The following is a 27,369-nucleotide window of genomic DNA, read 5'->3' as shown; positions in this document are numbered from 1 at the left end:
GGCTTCACCCTGAACATGCTAATTAATCAGTGCAAACGATATTAAAATATCGTCTGCACTAATTAATTACTCGGATTCTGGTTCGGATTCTGATTCGGATTCTGATTACTGATTCGGATTCTGGACCCTGAAATATAAAGGTAGCTACAATCTTTTAATGAGGTGTCCCAATATTTTGGTCAGATATGTGATCGACTTGTTACTTTTTGAGTATTTTGCTTAGCTTGAGAACTTTTTAAGCGAAATAAAGAATTTTTTGCACGCAATTATAAAATTCGTTTATCCGATGAAAACTGTAAGGCATAATTGTAAGGCAAAAAAATTAACATAAACTGTTACCAAACTTTTCTATCAAAACATCAAGAAATGTTTCTTTTCGGCTAAAGCGCCAATTTCGTACTTTTGTCAAGTTAAGTGAGCCAATTAAAATTGAGAAGAAAATGCTTTTAAAATAGTATCTACACGGAGAAAAAATTCTTAAAATAAAAAAAAAATTTGGTCATAGCATTTCTGAAGAGAAAATAAAAAATTTGGATAATAAAACCAAAATTAACTGTATTTAAACCATGCCTTTTGTAAATTTTTCTGTTCGAATGGCAACAATTACAGAAAATTCTGGTTTTCAAAATTAGTTCTGGGTCTTCCGCAGTGCCAACAATTTAACACTGTAAAAATACATTAAAACGGGAAAGTAATAATTTGCATAATTTGTTTATTTTCAAAGCTGATTTCGTTCAATTTCTTGAGAAGAAAAAAAAAAGGAAAAAGAAATTAGTTCCATTTAATTTGACTTTAATTAGTTATTTATCCAACAGATGGCACCACTAAGACACATTACCACACATTTAGTAATAATTACAAAACTAAGCGTGCTTAAATTGTAACGGATAGGGATTAAAACGCTAGGAAAGCAAACAAGAAATGATCGGCATTTCCATTCTCAAGGTTCTTAATGCGTTATTTTCAAGGTTGGCGTGTTAATTTCTCCACATAAGTTAGAATGTTAATTATGTGAAGTTAATTATATACAGTGCCGTATCACACACCGAATTTATTGAAGTATAATTCCTTCTCTATGACTTTCACTGAACTTCGATTTCTTATTTGTTGATGAATTTTATTGTAACAGCAGTATGTTTTTGTTTTCCGTACCTGGCAGCTTCGAAGCATAATTGGTTCATGTTCTAATTCCTGTCTTTGCATTAAGTAAGAAATCCATTGTGAAAGAATTGAAATCTTTGTGATAAAAATCTCTGTGTAAGAAAATGGAATGTATCTTTTAAGAGAATTGATACTTGGCGCACTTGGCTTACTCGAAATAGAATGGAAAGAACTGTTGCTAACTTAAATAAATGCAACGTGTCAACAACCAATCAGGATCGAGATATCTACACAACGCTGCTTGCTGGCATTCCATTGGAGTTGAAACAAAGCAAAACGTTCCGTATGACAGTGCTGAACACATCGACTCTATATTCTGTGGCCGCACTTAATACAAATAGCAAAACTACACTACTTCGAAACAGCAACCCCGATTGGCAATAATCTCCGCAGTCAAAGTCAAACACGTTCTGATCGGTGCTTCTTTTACTTAAACGAGTTTTTTAAACCGGAAATTAATCTATAAATGCAAAATGAGTATTAGGAAAATTTCTGTTGAATCACTGCTTTTGTATTATAGGTGTCGCCAATGTTTATTAACATGCTGGAAATCAAATCGCTTGTACATTACACCACGTAATGATATCGCCCTGGTGTAGCAATTTTAATGTCCAGTAGTGCAGGATTGTCCCAATCATCTTATGTACGCAACGCCGACAGTTTATCACATAAATGTATTGTTTAAGATAATTTGATCTCCTAAAATTCAAAGAAAAAGTTATTATACTGTTATTTAAATAGAAAAGTATACTGTGAATATTTAGTGGGGGACTGGGTAGCCTAGTGATTAGAGCATCGGACTTATCGGATGATTAGAGCATCGATTCGATCGTCGAACTCGCCAAGCCTGTGTGGTTGGAGCAGCGTTGGCTCAGGTGATAGAGCTTACGCCTTTCAATAAAGTAAAACGGGTTCAAATTCCAGCGATGGCTGGTCGAAGCGAATCCGCATCCGGCTTGCACCGACCACAGTGCTGACGTGAGATATCCTCCGTGGTAGACAGATCATGGGTTAGAGTCCCATTGCCGTCAGGCTAACCGTAGGAGGTTCTTGGGGTCTTCCTCTTCATGTAACGCAAATGCGACTTAGTTCCATCAAAAATTCCTCCACGAAGGCAAATATTTCCCAATACTGGATCCAGGAGTTCTCTAGTCTTCTGGATTGGGTTCAAAATAACAAGGCTATTGAGTTGAACATTAGCAGTCGTAAACCCATAAATTGGGTCGGCTATTCGATGACGGCTATAAAAACAAAAGGCCTGAGGTCGGTTGCCATGGGTACAGAGATCTGGAAAAAATTTCTTTTCCTTCAGAAATATATCTAAATTGTGGAGGTGGTCTCACGATTGGACGGCGGTGCCGTCTATCCGAGGGCTCTGAGCTAAGTAGCACTTTCACCCTATAGGTGCTTTTTTTGTCGCACGAAAGGTGCTTCCTTTGTTGAGCTTGGCTTGTCCAAGTGTTATTAGAAACAACAACAACAAACATATTTAGTGCATATAACAAAACAACAACAGAATTCAAAATTAACTACTGCTAACGTTATTTTTCCCTTCCTTTTAATCCAGTAGTTAAAAGCATACATACATGGTATTGCCATAGTTGAATCATTAGGATCTGGACTATACTCCTCCTTCGGAAAGTAATCGATGTTTTCACAATGCATGATTCGTTTCCCCGCTAAAAAGAGAGAGAAAAAATAAGAAGCTATTTAATACACACTATTCGAATTTTTTTTTTTAAAAGTTATGAAAATTAACAGGCAGCAAAACTTTTGCACAACATAATATTAGAGCATCTTGGGATTTATTAAGAAAATATATTCCTGAAGCTTCATAAAGTAATTCAGCTTAAATAATTTTTGAAAAAAAATTCAAGTAGTAATTTTGTGTTCATGGCATAACGATAGCGATTTTCAGACCATTTCTTGAATACTTGAGGTACTTATTCCTTTCGGAGGACTTAAAAAAATCGCCAAATTGTTATTGATGCCAGTGATGCATAATTAATTGGGTACTTGCACTTCAAGAAGAAAAAGAACACAGATACCCACACATGTGACTATGACGTTAGCGGCAGCTGATGGTTTATAAGCAAAATGGAGAGTTAAAGTTGAGCTAAAGTTTCCCCACAGAAGTTAGAACGTTAATTAACGTGAAGTTAATTAAATACGGTGATGTATCATAGATCGTGTTATTGTTATTATTGTTTTGTTATCATAATTATTGTTTTGTGTACCTGGCAACTTCGATGCATAGTAAGTTTGTTGTTGTTCTACATGGTTTCATGCCTGACTTTTTGTTAAGTACGGCATAGATAATAAAAGAATTGGAACCTTTGTGTAAGAATATAGAATGTATCATTTATAGAATGTATCATCAAGATAATTGGTGCTTGACGAGCTTGGCTTACTCGAAATAGCATGGAAAGAGCAGTTGCTAACGTAAACAAGTGCCACGTTTCGACAACCAATCAGGATCGAGACACTCACACTACGTCACTTGCAGGTGTCCCATTATAGAAATAGGTAGCAGTGGTAGTGTGTAATAGCTATCTAATATAGGTACAGTAATCAAAGAATGAAGGTAATTTACAAATTCAGAAAAAGACAAAGTAAGTAAGTAGCATTTAAATCAATAAATCAAAATAAAAAAGCGCTTAAAGCAGCAAAATCCAAATTTGTTTTAATTTAATTTAAAAAGTCAGAAAAACAACTCCATCAGAAAACAAAAACCATAAAAATTTAAAGATATGTGTGATTGCAGAACAGCACTTCATCAGGGGACACACTGCCTGCCAACACACATGAGCTGTTCTGTTGTCAGTGGTGAAAATAAAAACTGACAGTGCCCCGAGGCCTCATAATGGAAAGTCAAATAAGAAAAAGCAATTTATATGTTATTTTGATGTGGCTATTCTAACTGTAACTTTATTTATTTTTCTTACTTGTGGGCGTTTCTTATGTCTTATTTTTTTTTTTACTTTTTCGTCATTATTAAGACTTACTTTGTGATTGTTTGTCATTTATTTATCTTTGCATTTACATTTCTATTTTTCTTATTGTTTTTTTCTTATTTCACTTTCCATTATGGGGCTTCGGGGCACTGTCAGTTTTTAGTTTCACCACTGACAACAGAAAGGCTCCTGTGTGTTGGCAGACAGTGCGTCCCCTGATGAAGTGCTGTCCTGCAAACACACATATCTTTAAATTTTTATGGTTTCTGTTTTCTGATGGAGCTGTTTTTCTGACTTTTTAAATTATAGGTACAGTAGTCATTGGTTTTTTTACGACCACCGAAATAAATACGAACCAAATTTGATTTTGGTTACAATCTCGACAAAAATAGAACTTTTCTTTACATTTTGAAAGTCACTATTATTAACTATTATAATCACTTCAATTAAATCAGTAAAATGTATGGAATGTTAATTAACTGCATAGAAACTTCTTAGGGGGGGGTAAGGTATAGCAAATTATAATGTGGAACTACGTATGTCACCCCTTCCTTCTCGCTCTGATAAAAATGACGGGGTGAGGTTTCGCCCTCTATTTCTCGCTCCCGTGACATTTCCGGGCTAAAGTGTACAGTAGTAACGATCCAATAAGAATAAAACTAATTTTATTTCTTATTTTACACACCAGATGACAGTACCAGGATATGTTTAAGGTAATTGTAGATAGTTAGCTTATTTTAAACTAGATGTCAGTTTATTTTAAACTAAATGTAAAAAAAAGGCACTTTTATGACCGATTTTTTGAAAATTAACCGATGTTAAGAGCGGTTATTTGTGCGCATTTGAACTTGCACATTTATTTGTTAATATCAGTGCCTCCCGATTTTTTTTTATTTTTACGATAGAACTAATGATCGAGCTTATTTTTGGCGGAACCTCGATTTTATAAATAAAATTCATTAGCAGCTGTAAATAAAGTTTAAAATAAAGAAAGATTTATCAATATTTTGAAAATATTTAACATGAAAATGTAAATAATTTCATCGTTTAATAAATATTAATCTTAAAATTAGGTTTATCACAAACAATTAAATTCACAAAACTGGAGTGGCAACTAAATTGATTTTCGTTATATGCCGAAAGTGAATAAAATAAGCTAAACTATGGTTTTCTAAAAAGAACTGTTAAATACATTGAAAATAATAATAGTTATCAGAAAAACATGATTCTTTTGATTATTTCACTTAGAATTGAAAAGTACTAATACTAATGGATTTTTTTTTTAATAAATGTGTGGGGATTTATTTATCGACAGTATCAACCTTCATCTATCAAAAGGTACCTCCTGATAGAATCAAGTTAACATGTCTTATATACTAGTGAATTGGTATTTAATATTTGTAGTGGTAGTTACGCCGCAAATGCATATATTTTTCATAATTAATTCAATATACATATTGTTATTGAAAAAATATATGTATTTTTTAAATTTTGAAACTTCTTTTTTTGATTAGCATTTTAGTTAAAAATTTTAATGTAGGCAAAACATTAAATAAGTTATGCCTTATTGAATGGATATAAATATAATTACTGTAATTACTTAATAATACTATAATTACTTAATAAAGATTATTTGTAAAATCTTAATTATCCGGTGATACTATACAGCTTTATTGTTTTGTTGCTGAAACCTGTTTGCACTTGTTTACGTTCGTATATCAATCGGTTAATATTGTAATGCATTACATTAAAAATAAATACAAATAGGAAGTATATAAGAAATCTCCTGAATTGAAACCCATTACTTGCATGTTTAAATATAAAAGTATTGCATATTAACTCGTGCGAGACATGTAATAATTAAAAAACCACATCGCGTCTAATAATTTGGTCTAGTTATTATAATATACTAATATAATACCTGATTTAATAGAGATTCGATATTTATATAATATATCGCCTAAATTATCCAATCGTCGAATTTATATGTACACTGTCTAATTTAACCATAGTGCATTAATTAATTTAATTAAGATTTTGCATAGACTGTATAGGCTGAAACACTACCACCTTTGAACTAGATCAACCTAATTGTACATCCCAAATCTAAACTTCTATTTCTCTCCCGTAGAGGGCGTTTGTTCCCTTGTTAAGATTTGCATAAATCAAGTGGTAATATTACCTTAAATCTTCACATTTTTCATTTAGGTTGAAAAATATCACCAAATTAGCGATATTTAAAAAAAAGTTTAATAACTTTTCAAAATATTTAAGTTATTTCTCAGTTCTAAAGTCCAAGTAATTCTTCACGGCGAGAAGGCTTGTATAAATATAAAATATAAAGGCACTTAAACTGAGGCATTTTTATTTTTCTTGGCAAAATACTCTCGAAAAATGCAAAATTTATTACAAAAAATTTCATTAAAACTGAAGCTCATACAATGACACTAACTTGAGTCACAACAAATCACTGCGTATATATTCAAGTACATTCAGCAAGTTTCAAGTGTGCCAATATGCTCAACAGATACAAATAGAATACGGAAACATCTACAAAACAATTTCATTTAAAACCACTCTTTTCTAAAATTTAATATAATAATCAGCCTCTCTAATCTATGTAATGGATTGGATGTTTTTCAGGATGTTTCATATTTATTAATAAAATCTAGTTCATCCATGGTCTGTTCTAATATTAAATTGGCAACTATTTTTATATTGCTGAACTAGATCCATAACTTAACTATTACGGGACAAGCTGTAACAATATCCCAAAATGGATTATCTTGAGAGCAAGATTGCTTCTAGAAGGTATTATCGTTCACGTTCACGGAAGTTAAGGTTTTTAAAGTCTCATTGAGATTCACGTTATTTGACTGAGATCCTATTTAAAATAAGCCTCAAGTCGGGCAGAAACAATACAGCTGGAACAAAGTCAAATAAATAATCAAAAATCATATTTGTAAGCGTTTATCCGGTTCTTCTCGTAAGTACATCTGCATTTTGTTAAGTTTCAGGCGATCTGGTAATTATTTTTAATTTAAACTGTAGATTAATCTAATAATTTAGCGTAAATAAAGAGAATTATCGCTCATCATGTTTTTTCTCCTTTATCATTCTATGAAAAATTTGAAATTTCTGGCGTAAATGCTTCAAAAGTTTCGAATCTAGTTAGATGCAATTTTTAATTTGATATGGCTGATTTCAGCATTACAACTTTTGGATTAATTTTTATTTAAAAGACTATTTTTAAAACATGAAATTGCAAAGCAAAATTTTAAAATTCAGTTAAAATATTACTTTAATGTAAATAAACTACCTTCTAATTGATTCAAGAGTGGATATGGAGATCTTCTTGAAGTGCAAAATACCCAATTGGTTATTTGATATGTTATATGTCTACGCGAAAGTTGGATTTCGTTGGAAAAGAGATAAAAGGGTTTGTTTCTTCGCCATTTATGATTCTGATCTCTTGCTGTTAAAATCATTTATTTCAGTTATTATTTCATTTATTACCTTTATTATTTCATTTTTTAATATTTTTTCTGCGGTGCCGGTTGAAAATGATTTAAATTGTTATTTTTTTAATAAACAAGAAGCAACGCTAATCCCAGCAAAACTCGCCAATTTGGCGAGATTTCAAAAAGTCGCCAAGAGGTGGGCTATTCTAGGATCTTACCATTTACGAGTTAACACAGATAATTCTCTATTTTATTCATTATGGAACATTTCAAGTGACTTTGCACTTTAAAAATATTATGTGCTATCTAATCAATAAGCTATATAATAGTGTGCTATCTTAGCAAATCTTCTTGCAGTTCAGATGATTTATCAACCACAATTAATTAAACATCTCTGCCGCTTAAAACAATTTGGCGATTTTTTTCTGGTTTCTATTATACGCCATTTTAATGAATAATTACATTATCTTGTTTTAAAATATCTTAGTAAAACAATGCATATAAGATAACATCAAGTTTTCGATTTAGTAAGTATTTTGTAGAATTAATTAGTTAGTAAGTATTTATATACTTTGTCTACGGTAAGAAATCCCCCTGCCACAAAGTCTGAGGCCGTCTGTTGCTATGGAAACAAGAATAGCTCATTTCAGGGAGGGTAGCTTCTCTTCACTCTAGGGCTAGACCGATGAAAAATATTCCCTTCCTCTTACCGACCCGAGTCAAAATCTGTCCTAAACAGTGACTCCACACCCCTACTTGAAATAGTTATACTTCGTTACCATAGCCACCGCCACGGCTCCAGACGAATGGCTAGGGGAGTTCTTACTTTAGACAAACTAAAAGTATTTTTGTACAATTTTGCATAATAGTAGACTCGGGGAAATTTCTGTTAAGAATTCGTCGTTGGTTACAGATGATTACAAAAGAAATCCAGGATAATATTTTCGTAATAATTTATAGAAATAACTATTTCTTTTTATCCTCCATAATAGATTCATATAGCCAAACAAGTACTTTCTTTTTAAAGTAGTACCTATAAAATCACAGTAACGAGATTCATTTTTGAATTTTTCAATTTGCGCTTGATACTAGTGCAAGTTTAAGAACTGGCGTACTTTACCTAAAGGCCTGGTTTCTTAGGACAGGACGCCGTCAGCTGGAAATCAGCGCTAACCTCTGATTGGTCTATTTGTAAGTTTGATAGTATACGTCATCGAACGCTCAGCTTGAACTACAATTGCCGTCCAACTCAACTGCAGTTGGATTACAACGTGACGTTAACCACAGAAGCAATGGCGGACAACATCCAACAGCACATTGAAATCAGTCAAGATTTTGATTTTGACATTAAACATAGCACTCTTCATTTAGCTCAGCTATAATGTGTTTTTTCTTGGACAAAGTCATTATTTGTTCTCTAAAACACTGGTCGACAATAACAAAATCAATACAAATTCAAAATAAATATTTGTTTACGTTATTAACGCATGCGCAATGAGAGATAATGTCTGCGTAGGACCGACTGCTCACGCTGAGATAACAAAAAAGTATTTTTATGTCGTCAGCTCTACGTCAACTTTCCGCTGACGCCCAGATAAGGCGCTTGTCCTAAGAAACCAGACCTTAAGGGTGATGACCTAACTTTGAGAGGCTTGACTTTCATAATGTATCACTGATGATTCTCGGAAAGTAAAATTTAAAATGTTAGGCAAAATGGTAGTTATTCATCTCGGGGACCATAAATACCTATAATTACAGACCCGATATAAATATATTAGGTTCCTCTTGTGTTCATTATCTGTTTCAACAGCACCAGTAGTACCTATTACCACAGTTAATTAAGCATCAATGATGCCAATAACGTCTGACAATTTTTTACATCACTCCGAAAAACTTTCTTAATTTGGGTACTTGCACTTCAAGAAGAAGATGACACATATACCCACACATGTGACTAATGACGCCAGTGACAGCTGTTCAATTGTAAAGAAAATGGCGTGTTGAAGTTAAGTTAAACTTCTCCACAGAAGTTAAAATGTTAGTTAAAGTGAAGTTACAGCAGCATATCGCATTTCGAATAAGTTGAAATGTAATTCTTTCTCTTAGATAACTTAGATTGATTATTTGTTTATGTTTTTTATTGAAACCGTAATATATTTTTGTTTTGTGTACCTGGCAACTTCGATGCATAATTAGTTTGTTTATGCTCCACGTGACTTCCTGTCAGTCATTGTGTTAAGTTAGAAATATGAAGTTAAATAATTGAAACCTTAGTGAAGGAATCTTTGTTCAAGAATACAGGCTCTGTTACTTAAGGCCATATCACACTTAAAGAAATTCGTCCAACTCAATCTTCAACTCAACCTCAACTTCAACTTTTCGTCCAACTTCGTCCGAAAACATAGGTGTGCTATACTTATCCGAGTTGGATCAACTATTGTTCAACTCTTTCAGATCTCCTCGAAAAAGTTGATTCAACTTCACAATTCAACCAATCAGGTAGCAGCAATCGCATGGGATTATGGGATAGCACAAGTCAAAACAATATGGCGGCAAAGTTTATGTGAAAAAGCAGCGAATCTAATTTGTTATATATTAATTCAGGTGAGTTTTTAATTGAGTATTGATTTTAAAGTTATTTTATAAGAAGTATAAATCTGTTTCTAACCATTAAAGAAGTTTATGTTATAAATGTGTTATGTTTTTAACCGTGAATTAAAAGTATGATTTTCTACGCCAAATTTGCCAATCTGAAGTAAATTTTGCAAGTACATAAAAGTAGTTTTGTTTTATATTTTGTCATTACTTTGAATGATAAACAAATTTTATGAATTGCATTTAATCTTTTTCGTACGTAACTGTATATTTATTAGTATTCGCCGAATTCAAATATAGTTTGTTTTTTTTTACAATTACTTTGCTCTTTCTATAGTTCCGATAAGATTATACCAGCAATTATTCTAGAGTTGGCACTGAATTCAGTGATTTTGAATATTTTTTTACAAAGGAAAAAATTGCGTTATAAAAAGTAAACTTACTCATACCTAAACAATATGCTGACAGAATTAATTTCTTTGTATTATTTTATTTTTAAACTGTATATTTGTCAGTATTCGCGGAATAAAAATTTGTTTTTTTCCAATTACTTTGCACTTTCTATTGACAAGTGGGCCCACCTTGAAAAAACCCACTTGGGACGCTAAGTGGGTTTTATTAAAAAAAATGTTTTTATTAAAACTTATTGATTCACATTTAATCTTATGTAATTTATTGTGTAGCATAAGTTTGTCAAATAGATCTGCATGCTTTATATGATTAAGTTTTTAATATTTATAAAGTTGAAGAAACTTGTATCTGTAATTTTGTATTACTATTAAAAACTTAAAGAGGGTTTTTTCAAAAAGTAATATTTAATGAAATTAGATTAGATGGAAATTTAAATAACATAGACTGTAAGGATCAATTTTTCAAATGCAGTTGCATTCTTTATATTATTAATAAGCAGGTTTTGAATAAATTATGAAGGAAGTTGAAAATATTTTTTTANTTTTTAACTTCTATGTCAAAGATTGCACAAATGAAAACAAACAGTTCTCTCAATAAATTTTCCTAACAGCCTAATCTCTGTCTTCGTAAGCGTCATGCTTTACTCCAAAGTGTCCTTCTCTTATCTTTTTTTTTTCTTTACCAAACTGTAAATGATCAAACTTGAAATTGCTGAGGAAGGATCCATTGCCGTCGATTAAATTAAATTTAATTACCACACGCGCTGAGTCTTTCGATGAAAATTTTTATCCGTCTATGTATAAAGCGCTAAATCGCCTAAAAAGAAAGAAATCACTCGTTTATCAATGATCAACTCTTTTCAACCGCATGGCAACCATAGTTCAACTGTTTCAGGTAGTAGTTGAACAGAAAGTTGAGGTTGAGTTGAAGGTTGAGTTGGACGAATTTCCTTAAGTGTGATATGGCCTTTAAGAGAATCGGTACTTGACGGGTTTGGTTTACTCTAAATAGAATGGAAAGAACAGTTGCTAACGTAAACAAATCCCACTTTTCAACAACCAATCAGGATCGAGATATCCAATCTACGTCACTTGCAGGTATCCCATTGTTGGAAAGGTAAGTGAGTATCGAAACATAATGACATTAAAACTAGTTGTTAGCATAGTTAAAATTAAGCAGGGAATGCAAGTTTTTGGTCTTAAATTTACTTTTGTTTACTTATACTTATTTACTTATGCTTATTAAATTAAATAGTCTCAAATAGAAAGATTGCAAGTTCTTATAAAGTCGTATAGAAAAATTTTGAAATTCTGATTTAAATATTTTGTTCTTAACAGGTTTAATAAAAGCGCTCGATGTCAATTCCAAAACCACAATCAAGAATTTCTTTGTTTGACGATACAAAAGTATGGCTACCTCTGGAATCAAACGTGAATGTATTTAACCGATATTTACGCCACCTAGGAGTTGGCAGCAGGTGGACAATGGCCGACATTACTTCTTTAGAATTCGACATGCTGCGAGAGATTCCGACCCCGGCCGTAGCGGTTTTATTCCTCCAGCCACTGACTAAAAACTACGAAAAATATCAAGTTGAAATGGAAGAAAAAGCTGACAAGCAAACGAGGGAAATCGATCCAGACTTGTACTTCATGGCCCAGTCCATTAAGAATGCCGCTGGCACCGTGGCTTTGATTCACGCTGTTGCCAACAATATGGAAGAAATTAATTTCGAAGAGGTATCCATGGTGCGAGAATTTATCACCAAATCCAAAGGATCGAATTTCTTGGAGAAGGCGCAAATGTTGGAACAGTGCGCTGAATTGCGTGAAGCTCATGAACAGAGGGCTAACGAAGGACAAACGACTATTCCAGATATGGATGTCGATGTGCCGCACCATTTTGTAACGTTCGTAAATATGAAGTCTCGGCTTTATGAGCTTGATGGTTTAAAAACTGCTCCCGTAAAGCATGGTAATACTAATAAAGATTCTTTTCTACGCGATGTTGCTGAAGTGTGTAAAGGCCATATGAAACGTGATCCAAATAATATGGACTTTGCTGCCATGGCTTTTCACGCATTGGAAAAATAAGATTGCTCTTAACGAATATTGTTTAAAGTGTTCTTTTAATTGGTGATAACGTTCATTTTTTTTGAAAAACTGACGATGCTAGTGTCTGAAGAGGACATTGAAACTTAATAACATGAGTTTTACTTCGGTTAAGACCTTCAGAGCCACACTAGTATAATGTTTTTAAAGAAAATAGGCACTTTTCAACTGTTATTTTTAATATAAAATTCTGCTCAAAAATGTGTTTATTTTAGTGTGTTTTCCTGTAAAAAAAAGTTAAGGCTCATTTAAGGTCCTTTTTTATGAAATTATTAATTATAAAATTAATTCATAAAATTACTTTAACAGTTAATTTATGATAATATTAATTCTAAAATTAATTTAACAATTAATTTTATGAAATTTAGCTAATTGTTAAAAAAAAATTGTGCTTTAAAAATTGTTTTAATGTGTTCTTTTAATGGATGATAACACTCATTTCTTATAATTGGGTATACTATAGCCTACGTCACAGTTTGTGTTATTCCTACTAAATTTAACCCATGAACGGCATTTTCTGCGAGCCTAACTTCAAGCCACAAATAAACAAACGAAGTGTTTGATCGTTTAAATAGCTGCTCGCCAGATTTTATTGCATTATAAAGAAAAGTAATTGATATTCGATTTTTGATTAATAATTGATTTATGTGGATAGTGGCATTTATGTGGATAGTGGCATAGAATTTAGCATTACGTCATGGTAAATGTTATTCCTACTAAGTGGAAGTAGTTGTTTTTTTTATATTATACCCAATTATGATCATCAATGCTCATTTCTAAAAAAGTTAAGGCTCATTAAAGTTCCTTTTTGAATGATGTAAGCTCTTTTTATAAGAGGCCCCTTGGAAATGAATCAAAGCAATATTTCGGCTGTTGAGGTAGCCAAGGCGTGTAAGGGGCTGTTGCGCTGACGAAGAAGAAGAATAATATTTCGGTTGGCAATTGTAGCCTTTCATGACATAGCTTTATTAGATTCCTTTTAAAAAAATGTTTGATGCTTAATAAAAATTTAAATCGAAATGAAAAAGCTACATAAAAAAGGGGTATATTTTATTGTATTCCTGTAAACTAGGTTAACTCTTACCAAAGTTCTTTCCTGAAAAATACTGAACTCATTGCAAAAGTGACTTAAGGAGTGATTAAAAAATTCTGGATCCTCAGCTTTGGAAAACAAATATTATCATGATATTTAAAAAGGCAATAATAAATTCGTCAAAAAAATAATGTAATAAATTTAGTTGTTTAGAGCAAACTATATATAAAGGTCAAATTGTTAGATGAACTAAAGATTCTGTGTAAAATCTTAATTATCAGGTGATACTATACAACATTATTGTTTTGACGAAACCGGTTTGCACTTGTTTACGTTCGTGTATCAATTGGTTAACACTGTAATACGATAGGTTAAAAATAAATACAAATAGGAAGTATATAAAAAATCTCCGGAATAAAAACAAATTACATGTATGTTTAAATATTAAAGTGTTGCATTTGAACTCGAGCAAAACATGTAATTATTAAAAAAAAATACAGTGTGTCTAATAATTTGGTCTAATTATTATAATATAATACCTGATTTAATAAATAATCTATATTTATATAATATGTGTTCTAATTTATCCAATCGGTGAATTTATATTACATATCACCTAATTTAACCAATTAATACACGAAAGCAAGCGAGTGTAAACCGATTTCTGCCGCGTAAAAACAATAAAGCTGTATAGATTAAGATTTTACGTAGAATATTATAATGCGTTTAATACTTTGGCCTGGTATGTTTACTTTCATGCAATCAATTTTTGAAAGTTAACTCATAAACTTTACGCGTTTAGACATTTCATTTTTGCCCTTGTATATTTTTCAGATAAGAAGGAAACGTGAGATTTCTTTTATTTATATTTATTTAATTTCTGCCCTTAATGACAGAAGAAAAAAGTGGTCAATAAGAAAGCACAGACGGAAAAATTTGAAATGAGGCCGAAGCGTTGCAGCAAATTGCAATAAAAAATTAATTAATATTCGAAAGTAATAAATCTTAGATAATTCGGTAACAAAATATTCCTTTTTTACGCAATATTGACATTAATGGTGCATAAAGTTTGTATGAACTGAAACGTTATCACTGATAATATTTAAAAGGAGGAATTAAAGCAACAAAATGTCTGTCAATGGAGTTTTCTGCTTTACCCAGCCGATCATTGGCCATGTTTAAAAAAAAGGGGGGATTTGTCCATTTTCTTTCATTACAATGATTTTAAATTCGTAGTGACTAAAGACCTTATTTTTCAGAATTACAAACTGTGGATACATAAGCTATGAAGCAAAGTTAATTTCGAAATATATTCTTAAGTAGTGAAAAGAAAATGTTCGTTGATCTGAAAAATTTAGAACCTTCAGTATATAACATATAACTTTTCTTCTTCAATTGCTACCTTTTAACCCACAAAAAAACTTCCAGTGGATCAAAAAAAAATGGTAATAAATGAAAACGTTCAACAATTGTCTGCTTTTTGTTCCCCGAGTAAAAGTATCAAAAATCGTCTGCCTTTTTGTATCACGAAATATATTACTATAGCCCAAAAACGTCATCTAGCGGGAATCTCCGACAGGGAAGTACATTTTCTTAGCCCTACCAGATGGAATAATTCCAGCAAGCAAAAGTGAGCTAAAATAATTCGACTCAGAAAGTTCTAATCCAAGTCTTGATGTGAAAGAAAAATAGAACGTCTAAGCATACCTTAGTTGCTATAGTACCTTTCTCTTCTCCCTTTTAGAACTACAAACGATCGTCTCTCAGAAGATCGGATGAAGATGGACTTTTTATCGTTCCTACGTGCCTTCCTTCGAAGTGAAGTGAAGTGCCCGTTTGAAGAGAGAGGGAAAGCCATCGTACCAGAAAGGAACGAAAGATTTAAGAGTCACAATCAAAGATTATTTATTTAAAAGTGCACAGAGGCAATTCGCTCGATTCAAGTGTACTTCGAACAAGGTTGTTCCAACGGACTGAATTCATCTCGGAAATTTGCACTCCAAACTTCATATTAACTCATTAAAGGAACTTTCAATGCAGACGTTGTTTCTTTCTGCGTCAGAGCAGCAGGTGAACAATTCTATTCTATAAGTAAATTATTTTTTGATTCAAAAGAAAAAATATTGCACAGCAGGCGCATGCGCGAAAATTTACTCACGAATCACTAAGGGGTAGGAAATAAGCGTTTAATGTAAAATAAATTCTATTCAAAATTTCTCTTATCTCTATGACATGAGCCGCGATGGCTCAGGGGATAGAGTGTTCGATTTCCAATGAGGTGAACCAGGTTCAAATCCCAGCGATGGCTGGGATACGAATTCCGCATCCGGCTTGCACCGACCACAGTGTTGACGTGAAATATCGTCAGGGGTAGACGGATCATGAGTTAGAGTCCCCTTGCCGTCAGGCTAATCGTGGGAGGTTCTCGCGATCTTCCTCTCCATGTAACGCAAATGCGGGTTATTTCCGTCAAAAAATTCACCCAAAAAGCAAATTTCACCCCATACTTGATCCAGGAGTTCCCTTGTCTTATGAATTAGGTTTAAAATGACAAGGCTACGGAGTTGAACATTGGAAGTCGTAAACCCGAAATTGGGTCGACAGTTTAACGACGGTTATAAAATAAAATAAAATCTCTATCACATTAAGAATAAAAGAATGTGGTTAAATAATTATATTTGTTATTGCATAGCTATAATTTTTAATGCCAATTTCAGCAAAAGGTTAAAATTATGTTACATAATCAGATAATTTGCTTATTTAAAAAATAAAAATAACATAAATTGTCCAACAATCAACATTCTTTTTTTTACAAAAAAAGGGTATAACACCAAGTATTAAAAACGGACAACATCGCGAAAGAATTCTTTGCGTGCATAGGATAAATTAAGATAATTGGGGAAAAAGGTTTTATAAGAAAATTATCGAAAAAAATCATACTATCATACCAATTATTGTTGACGAAGCCTTTTCTTTGACATCTATATTAAATAATACTCAAGTTATGAATCGAGCGGTGCGTGAGGAAGTAGTACAACACGCAATGGAGCATTGGGATTATTTATCTATCTTATCTCAAGACAGAGATGGAAATGATTTTAATATTTCTGCTGAATGCTATAGTGATATATCCCAAACTCATACATATGATGTTTTGTGTGATTTCATGGCTTCCAGACATATTTTAAATTATTACTTAAGTTCAATACATAGCGAACTTTGACAGTATCGTAGATATTTCTCGAAAATAGTTGAAATTTAAATAAAGTGAAATTCTGCACGAGCAATGAATTTAACTAGTTATACTATGAATTTTAATATTGTGAAGGCGTTTTTTTTTTCAATTCCTACTGTTAGTTCACACTCATCCTATATCTTGTTCAAATTTTCAATCGTTATTAAAATACTTTTTATTCATCCATTCATGTTCAAACATGCATTTCTGTTTATACTTGTAGTGAATGACACTTGATGAACAAAACAAAAAATATTTGAACAAAATTTTGCTCTATTTGAACAAAAAATAAATAGTTTATTGCGCACATTTAAATATTTTATATTCGCTGTGTCAGATGAATTCAATAAAGAACATGACGTGGTAGCACGTGTGGCCCACGTCACCAAATTCATACTTTTAAGGTTGTCTGACACCCCGCGCCTTTTTGTTTTCAATCTATATATATATATTTCTCTTACACGGCGACAAAAAAGAGCCTCATTACAATTCCCCGAATGGCAACTCTAGAAAATCGACCCATGATTGCCGCTAAAAATGTCACATGCCAAATCTAGGTGATGTGGCTCAACATATACCGCTTTTAAAAACAGAAACTGAAATAACCAGAGAGAGCATTCTCATCAAATGTGATCTCTTCCGAAAATCACCGTATCAGCTGCGGCTATCTCATACTATTAAGGTAAGCAGAAGTGAGTAGTCTTTGTCGATAGATCTCTATTTTAGTATTTTGTCGAAAGCGCTTTTTTTCTCGAATTTATATATTACGAATTTATTTGACGATTTTTGATTTATACCACGAATTTATTTGTTTTATTATTGTTATTAGTTATTCATTGAAAAATGAGTCTCAGTCGCGCTGTTACGCTTTAAGATTTTACACTATAGCACATTTCTAATAGGTTTAACGAATTACATGTCATTTATTTGAAGTCAGATTTATTTTAAGGACTTAGTATTCACTAAAAAGATGTAATTTTTTTTAAAAAAAAAGTTGTTAAATAGATTCGAATGATTGTTTTGAATTCTTAGAATTTTGTGCATTTGCAATGTACCCAATCGTTAATAAAATACTTTTTACTCATACACTCAAGTTCAAATAAATTTTTTTAAACTTGTACTGGATGACACTAATAATGATGTTAATACAGTTTTTTCAAATATGAATTCATTCATAAAATTTAATGAATTAATTTTAATTTTAAATGGGAGAAAAATTGCAATTATTTAATAAAAAAGTAACAAAAATAAAAATTTTCTATGTTGATCTAAGTAGGAATTTACTTTAATTTTTTTTATATACACCCTTGTGCAAATTAATTGAGACAAACTTTTTTTTTCGTGTTCTTTAAAGAAGATGTTTTGGGGTTGTTTCGGTTACAATGGGGTTGGACCTTTGCAGCCTATTGACGGTATGACGCGTTCTGAGCAGTACATTACTATTCTGGGTAAAAAAGTTGTTCCAGAGTTGAAGAAACGATACCCTGATGGATTTTTCAACAGGATTTAGCTCCTTGCCATTCGTCCAAAATTGTCTAGAAGTTCATGTCTGAGAATCAAATTGAGACATTGGAATGGCCAGGGAACTCTCCGGATATCAACCCAATTGAGAATCTCTGGGCCATATGCAAGAATCGTCTATTAAATATGGACTGTACAACTATGGAGAGGCTAATCACGGCGTTAATTCATGTGTGGTACAAGGACACAAATATTATAAATGACTGTAAAAAATTAGTGGAATCCATGCCGAATCGTGTCCAAATGTTAATAAAGTGTCGTGGAGATCATATTATGCACTAAAAATTTTTGAGTTTGCATAAATTTAAATAAAATAGCATTTTCTCTTAGTTTTCTGAATTTATTGAGTATGTTTCAATTAATTTGCACAAGGGTGTATATATTACTTGTTTTACTGTGCGTTTGCGATACTATTATGTGGAAAATAAACACTTCTCATTTGTTTTGTACGTTAAATGTTCTAGACCATATTTAAATTAGATATTAAACATCATTTTCAGTTTTGTAATGGCAAACTAGATTTTGTTGTTGCAAAAAGCGGTATTGTGCATTTGAAACTATTTCATACAATAAAATAAATAATTTTTTAATAAAACAGTAATTGAAACAAATTCTTTTAATTACTTTGAAAGATTTTATGCGAATTAGTATTATAATAGAGAAAGAAAGGATTACTAAGAACTTAAAATGTTAGTAAGTTAATATTTAAATTCTTTTAAATTAAAATTTTAAAAATATATAGAAAGACATTCTTAATTTTTAAACATGATAAATAAAACTTTGCATTTTAAAGTAACTAGTCAACTACTGGATACATAAGTGATCAATTAGTAAATTGGCTTTGCCTAGATATAACTAGAAATATTAACTACGTGTAATAGACAGCTTCAACCAATGTTTACAAATATGGCGTTACTAACCTAAAATAAGTAATATTTGTGAGAAAACCATTAGTGACTTTGAGCCACGGTGGCTCAGGGGAAAATGCGCTCGCCTCCCAATTTTGTGAACCGGGTTCGAATCCCAGTTATGACTGGTTGACATAAATCCACACCCGGCTCGTGTCGACCACTGTGTAGACGTAAAATATCCTTAGTAGTAGACGGATCATCGGTTAGAGTCCCTTTGCGTCGGACAAACCGTGGGAGATTTTCGTGGTCTTCCTTTCAATGTAACGCAATTGCGGCTTAGTTCCATTAGAAAGTCCTCTAAGAAAGCACATTTCTCTCAATAATAGGAAAAAGAGTTGCCTTGTCTTCTGGATTGGGTTTAAAATTACAACGCTACGGAGTAGAACATTGTTAGCGGTAAACCCTAAATTAGGCCGGCTGTTCGACGACGGATATAAAATATGAAATCGTTTGTGACAATCAGCCAGATCGTTGGTTTAATTTCAACATGCGCACTAGTTTTTAAAGTTGTGTAAATAATTTTGTTAACTAATAAATATATTGGTATGTGTAAAATGTACATCTGCATAAATTTAATTTTATAAAAATAGTTTATATTAAATTTATTTTTTACGTAAATGGAAAGTACCTATTTCTATTAAGGCGGTGTTTAAATTGCATCCTTTTTCGATAATATCAAAATTAAAATGTTAAAAAAGAAAATAATACTCAATATTTGATACATAATACTTATTTTTTAGCCTTAAGCCTATATCAGAAATGAAATATTTATGGCATTGTTTGCTTTTTTTTCTTCCTTCTTCTATTCTTTGCATTGTTTCTCATACAACTAAAATATCATTTCTTTCTTACATAATAATAATAATGCACGACATTCTTTAAAATATTTATCAAATTGAATAGAAAACGCGATATCATAATACGAGTTTTTGGAGACACAACCTCAATGCTCGCCAAATTTGGCCCAAAGCCAACCCGGTCACATCGCCAGATTCTCAAGTGATCTCGATTCAAGACAGCATGTTGCCCTGAAGAAGTACTCTTTTCCAACTATCTCCTATATTTTTTCAATAATTCTGACTCCTAAGACAGAATTCAGAATGAGATATTTGCCGTACTTTTTCATAAAAAAAATATTTTTTTTCAGTAAGATATTTTTTTTAGTTATTGTCTAACTTTGAAATACTTTTTCGACATGAAATAGCTTAATATATATATGAAAAATTATATACTTTGGAGATAATCTTAGTTAACTATAGAGAAATTAATTGCTATTGAAGAAACTATAGAGAAATTAATTGCTATAGAAAACAAGAGAAATTAATTGCTATTGAAATTTCAATGTAGAAATCGGTGCTCTTTTGTTATAACTAGAGATTTAATGAAGTAAATTTTAAAATAGAGGGCAAAGAAAGTAGAAAGCTATCAAACGTATTTAATTTTCATCTTAAAAAGTATTTGCATTTTAATAAATATTCAAAAATAAATCAGAAACTTTTAGCAGTGAAATTTGAACTAACAAGGGAAACTAGGGAAGTGTGACTCGCCAATTTTAAAATAAACTAGTGGGATGTATGTCTTATGAGGAATAATTTTAGGGGGCAACATTCGTTTCGGCCCATAGAAGGTTCTGTGAGAGATAAAAAATAATTCAATATATAGAAACATCGGTATTTTATTACTTCAATGCAGACTATCAGTTATTGTAATTGTCTCATAATCCAATTAATTTATAATTAATTGGATAATTAATTAATTTGCTAATTAATAAATTAATTAACATTCGTTTCGGCCCATAGAAGGTCCTGTGAGAGATAAAAAATAATTCAATATGTAGAAAAATCGGTGTTTTATTACTTCAATGCAGACTATTAGTTATTGTAATTGTCTCATACTCCAATTGATTTGGAATTAATTTGCTAATTAATAAATTAATCAAAAAATTAATTAATTATTAATTAATTGTTGATTAATTATTAATTGATTGTTAATTAATTATTAATTAATTAATTGATTTGCAATTACATACTCCAATTAATTTGGAAAGTTTCTTGAAAAAAAAATTTAAAAAATTTCATGTCAATTATTTTTTTAAATTAACCTAACTGGTTTTTCTGAAAAACTACAGATATATAAAATTTTCGAAATCCATTTTGACAATAAATATGCATTATATAGTACGTGAGAGTACCGCAAAATTAATCGGAGTATGAGACAATTATAATAACTAATAGTCTGCATTGAAGTACTAAAATACCGATTTTTCTATATATTGAATTATTTTTTATCTCTCATAGGACCTTCTATGGGCCGAAACGAATGTTGCCCCCTAAAATTATTCCTCATAAAGCATAAATCCCACTAGTTTATTTCAAAATTGGCGAGTCACACTTCCCTGGATTCCCTTGTAAGACAAATGAATATGGAAATAAATTATTAATATTTACAACAAAAAAAAAACTCCATCATACCAAAACACAATATAATAGTATAAAACAAAAGTTGTGATCGCTTTATTAGGATCTCTGGTCATTCAATGGTCAAATGCTTTTTCTTTCTGGATTGACTCCGTTAAACGCCACAACATTTCAAATCATGGGTTGCAAAAACTGTCTCCATTGATGTTTGTCATCGAATTGGTTTTCAAATCCTGCCTTATGTCCGTGTTTCAAGACTTCACAAAATACTTTTCCTTTTTCAGCATTCATATTTATATTAAAATCATAGTCAAGCCGGTCATTACACTTAAATTGTGGCGTAACTACCACTATAAATATTAAATACCGAATCACTAGTATATAAGAGATGTTAACTTGATTCTATCATGAGGTACCTTTTGATAGACGAAGGTTGACATAGTCTAAGATTAAATCCCCTCATTGGTGACCCGGACGTGATAAGAAATTGTCAATATTGATGGATGAATCCACATTAAACAGTTGATTTGCTTAAAAAAAATATACTGCTCAAAGAAAAAAAAGAAAGAAATCCGGTGAAGTGTAAATAAAGTCTCCCGGTTAATAAATAATAATGAGCGAAATGCTAGAAAAAAAAATAATAATAGCGAAAGGCTATAAAAAAATGATGGGAAAAAATAGCGAAAAAGCTATAAAAAAAAACGAGCGAAATGCTTGGAAGAAAAAAAATAAATATAATGAGCAAAAAATTGAAGTTAATAAATAAAACAGCATTAATCAACTAGTGGTATCTGTTCATCGAATTCTATCACAGATAAAATTCTGGAAGGGGAGTAATGTGGCGTAACTACCACTATAAATATTAAATACCGAATCACTAGTATATAAGAGATGTTAACTTGAATCTATCATGAGGTACCTTTTGATAGATGACGGTTGACATAGTCTAAGATTAAATCCCCTCATAATAATTTAAATAATAAATAAAAATAATATAAAAATACTTTGAATTATTATTATGTAAATACATTAAAAATGCCTGCCAGTCAAAATAAAAAGTAAAACAGCAGCAGTCGCCATAGCAACGCATGCAATGACGACGCATGCGCACTCTTCAATATCACACTTGAAAAGTGTATGCACGCCATCAAATCCACACCCAGACCCATTTTGCTAATGGGTAACAGAATTTTTGGAACAATTGAAACAAACGATACTCAAGGCAGACGATAGTGTGCACTCGATCATTTAATTCAACAGAAAAACTTCATTCGACTCATAAAATCATCAAGACACCTTGTGGTATTGTCATATTGAAAGAATGCATGAAAATAAGGCCTTGAGAAAAGTTCCAAATTGAAAACCAGTGAACTCAAGATCCAAAATAAAGATGGTTTAATGATCCAACCGTAATGAAAATCACTAATTAAAAATCCAAAGCAAAACAACATTTCGAACAACACTGTTCGACAAGCAAAGGACCGTTGCGGGCTGTGAAAGGTTATAAAGAAAGAATAAAAAAAAGCTGAATACGAAGTATTTGTTTGAGTTTCAGCTTCAAAAACACTGTAGACGGATCATGGGCTTGAGTCCACTTGCCGTCCAGCATACCATGGAAGGTTTCGTAGTTTTCCTCTCCATGTAGCGCAAATACAGGTTAGTTCCCCCACGACAGGATTCGAACTCTGTTCTCACGACTCGCGTTCGTGAGAACAGAGTTCGAATCCCGCTGGCCGGGGTAACCCCTTGTATCAAATGGTGACTGGAGCACGCTAAATCTATCTAGGTCACAAAGTCCTAAAAGTTTCCATAACAATTCAATACCTCCGGAGGAAAGCGGAATTAGATCAGGGAATAGAGCGTTTGCCTTCCAATGAGATGAACCGGGTTCAAATTCCAGTAATAGCTGATCGATTCGAATTCCGCACCCTGCTCACACCGACCTTAGTGCATGCGTAAAATATCCTCAGTGGTAGACGGATCATGAGTAAGAGTCCCCTTGCCGTCAGGCTAACTGTAAGAGGTTTTCGTTTTTTCTTCTCCATGTAATGCAAATACGGGTTAGTTCCATCAAAAAATCCCCCTTGAAGGCGAAATTTCTCCCAATACTTGATTCTAGAGTTTCTTTGTCTTCTGAATTGGGTTCAAAATTACAAGGCTACGGAAGTGAACAGTAGTAGTCGTAAACGCATAATTGGGTCGGCTGTTCAACGACGGTTATAAAATAAAATTAAAATAGTCAATGGGATGAACATCAATACCATTCACTTTTGTTTGCCATAAAATGTGACCATGTAAATTGTTAATTTAACAATTCTAAATATCCAATTTTATCGAATCAATTACCAATCCCATGATTAAGCAGGGTGTGTAGTCAAATCTTTCAACAAAAATTAAACACTTTTTAAGCACTCAAAAACTATTTTTAAGTACTATGTACTTTAACAAAATGCAAAATAAAATTCAAAGACTTTACATGATCATAATAAAATAACTAGTTTTCGACAAAGAACTCTTTTCTTGATTATATTAGCCACCATATTACAGGAGGCATCGATAGATAGATTTTTTGTGTCGATAGAGTTTAGATAGGATCGATAGATTTTTGTGTTCGATTTCAGAAGTTGGAAAATGAAGCCTTCTCTTCTTCTTCAGGAGCGCAACAGCCCTTTGCAGGCCTTGGATGCCTTAACAGCACGCCTTCTCCAGCTCCCTCTGTCCATGGCAACTCCCCTCCAGTTCTTAAGTTTCAGGACTTTGAGGTCGTTTTCAGTGTCTTTGAGCCATCGAGTAGGTGGTCTACCTCTAGAGCGGGACCCCTGAGGGTTCTTGAAGGTGGCAATTTTTACAGGGCTATCTTCAGAGCCTCTCCATATATGTCCGAGCCATCTTAGTCGGTTGCTTCGGATTATCTGCATAATTTGAGGATGTTTATAGAGCCCATAAAGTTCAAAGTTGTACCGTGTTCGCCAACATCCCCCCTCTGGTATGGCACCAAAGATAGTTCTAAGTATCTTTCTTTCAAACGTTTCTATCGGGCGTTGGACGTCAAGGTTTAAAGTCCAGGTTTCGTTTCCGTATAGCAAGACAGGCAGAATGAGTGTCTTATATAATTTTAGTTTTGTTTTTTGGCTAATAAAATTCGATCTTAGTTGACTTTTTAGTCCAAAAAAACATCTGTTGGCCATATTGATTCTATTGTCAATTGAATCATTGCCTGAAATTGAGAATATATAGCAAAATGCAGCAGAGTTGCACATGAGAGTGCAATAATCTCACCGAACTCAGCTCAGTCGATGCACATGCAGACTCGCAAGTATTTCATCAAACGAGTAAAATGATTGGTGCTTTCATACGCTATGGACCCACGGTATGCTGAAATGGATTGTGAAAAAGGTTGAGTAGAACAATGTGAAAAGCACACTTTAACATAATCCGTGGCTGAAATCGACATGATAAAGAAAAAAATCTCATTTTCGAAAAAGGAAAATTAAGCACTTTTTAAAAACACCCAATAATAAAAGCACCTTTAAAAGCTTTAAAGAAACGAACATCGATAAGCACCTTTAAGCACTTTTTAAAAATGTTACTCACCATGTTAAATGTGCACATTATTCATTAAATAAGAATTAAATTACTAAATTATATTTTGCTATCTGCTTGCGGTTTTATGCATGCAAAATTATTTTTCAGACTAATAAAAGGACTTTTTGACAACTGCGCTATTCATTTTCTGTGAAAAAAAAAGTATTAATATAGCATAAGCTAAGTGTATATCACCCTTTTGAATATTTTAACACCTAACTTTAATTGTCTTTGTATTATTCCGCTTATTTGTCAGTTTTTCTTTTTATCAAGAATAAGTCACATGTTTTAAGGTAATTTAATCTGAACTTGTTTTAGGAAGAACGGAAACACATTTCCAATAGCTGATAATTTAATTTCGATATCATTTATTATCGAGTAAAAAACGCTTGCTTATTACGATGGCTAGTATCCATGTTATTACTTACTTTTTTGAAACATCCTTCTTTTCTTTTTTTGATGTTTACTTTTTTTGAAACATCTTTTTCACCATTTTTAACCTTAACATTTTGAGAATTCTGTTGTTTAATGTGCAAAGATAAGTTGTCACTTTTAGAATTAGCAGAGATGATCAGTCTCTTACTAAATAGAAAAACAACTGGCCCGACACAATCAATAAACTAACACAAATCCCTGCAAGTCTACAACCCTACTAAAGCATATGGTAAATCAGTATCAAGTATAAAAAACTTAACTGATTAAACAATTTCGCCTATCGTAATAAGGGAGTCTCACAAATTTGTTTAAGTGTTAACTGTCCGTTTGTTTGGGTTTCACATTTTTTAAAATAGGAATATTTAGTTTTGACCTAGTCCGAAAAAGTAAGAGAATTACAAATTTCTTTAAGTTTGTTTGAAAATTCTTCATTGTTAGGTTCAGAAGACAGTTTTGAAAAATTTAATTTTTTATGAGGTTAAATCTTAAAAAATCATTAGGAAACAAAAGTTTAAAAAAAAAACTTAATTTTGTTTGCCGTCACAAATTTAATTGACGTTTGAACCATATTTTTTTTCTCCAAAAAAAACATTTTAAAATGCACTAAAGAACTAAATTGTATCATAATTTGTGTAAAAAAAATATATATAAACACAAGAAATACAATCTAATCATAATAATATACTATTGAGATATTCAAAATAAAATATTTAGATTACTACTCATATTTAATATTACTAAAATATTCAATCACAACATTGAGAACGAAAAAATAACGAGAGAGTAAAAAAAAAATATATCTACAGTCAATCCTTTCCATTTGCCCTTCATCTATTTTCGTTGACGAGAGACACAAAATATATCACTTTTTTTTTTCTTTTTTCTTTCGCGCACTTAAATCTTAGCAATTCATGAATATTCATGATTAAGATTCGCGCACATTCACTTTTTATTTCACAACTTGAGTAGAAAGAATTGTAGGATCACTCGGTGTCGAATCATTACTTTGGATGATGTTTCTTCCAACTTATAGGCACTATGGAATTGTAGGGTCATCGGATGGGATACTTTCACTGGTTTCAGGGGGACACTCTCCAGCATTCCAGGAGCGACGAGGTACTAGTAGTACGGGTGGAAAATCGCCATCCTTCCTTCCTTCAACGTTTTTTTCACTGCCGATTTTTTTCTCCTCCGGGGGTGATGGAAAATTTCAACGTAGCAGTCAGCCGGTCCAAAGATTTCCTCAGAAAGCAACCATCCTGTCGACTTGTAATAACAGGGCTCCAACCCTGTTATTAGTGTTGTATTTAGCTTGAAATAATTGCAGTCATAAGCCATCGGACGTTCTAAACAGGTTTATTTAAATATAACTGGTATCGCTAACAGTCACGTCCCCACTCCTGCAAAGGAGGGGGAGTGGACAAGACTCCGGACAATTCCGGCACAGCTTATCAGGATCACATTATGATGAAAAGGACACGCAAAACTATGCGCTCTTACGTTTTATACCAACATAGATTTGAAGTAAAAAGGCACATT

The 27,369-nt window shown here is 32.2% G+C and overlaps 3 protein-coding genes across 3 annotated transcripts in view; 2 read left to right on the top strand and 1 right to left on the bottom strand.

The window, feature by feature from the left end:
* Window positions 1-27,369, bottom strand: part of LOC107440785 (stargazin-like protein) — a 124,484-nt gene that overhangs the window by 11,240 nt on the left and 85,875 nt on the right. Inside the window, exon 2 of the mRNA XM_071180948.1 lies at window positions 2,748-2,840. Coding sequence (XP_071037049.1) covers window positions 2,748-2,840 — 93 coding nt within the window. The remainder of the gene's footprint in view (window positions 1-2,747; window positions 2,841-27,369) is intronic.
* Window positions 7,065-12,744, top strand: LOC107440864 (ubiquitin carboxyl-terminal hydrolase isozyme L3-like). Its single transcript, XM_016054038.3, has 2 exons — window positions 7,065-7,140; window positions 11,920-12,744. Exon 2 carries the CDS (start codon window positions 11,938-11,940, stop codon window positions 12,673-12,675), a length of 738 nt encoding a protein of 245 aa, XP_015909524.1. The 5' UTR covers window positions 7,065-7,140; window positions 11,920-11,937; the 3' UTR covers window positions 12,676-12,744.
* The window catches only part of LOC139425567 (uncharacterized), an 11,706-nt gene continuing 1,842 nt past the window's right edge, over window positions 17,506-27,369 (top strand). Inside the window, exons 1-3 of the mRNA XM_071180846.1 lie at window positions 17,506-17,643; window positions 24,466-24,600; window positions 26,864-26,946. Of these exons, the coding sequence (XP_071036947.1) occupies window positions 17,506-17,643; window positions 24,466-24,600; window positions 26,864-26,946 (356 nt within the window). The remainder of the gene's footprint in view (window positions 17,644-24,465; window positions 24,601-26,863; window positions 26,947-27,369) is intronic.

Source organism: Parasteatoda tepidariorum, chromosome 5 (genome assembly GCF_043381705.1).
Source record: "Parasteatoda tepidariorum isolate YZ-2023 chromosome 5, CAS_Ptep_4.0, whole genome shotgun sequence".
Classification (NCBI taxonomy): Eukaryota; Metazoa; Arthropoda; class Arachnida; order Araneae; family Theridiidae; genus Parasteatoda; species Parasteatoda tepidariorum.
This window is presented reverse-complemented; position numbering and strand designations above follow the sequence as displayed.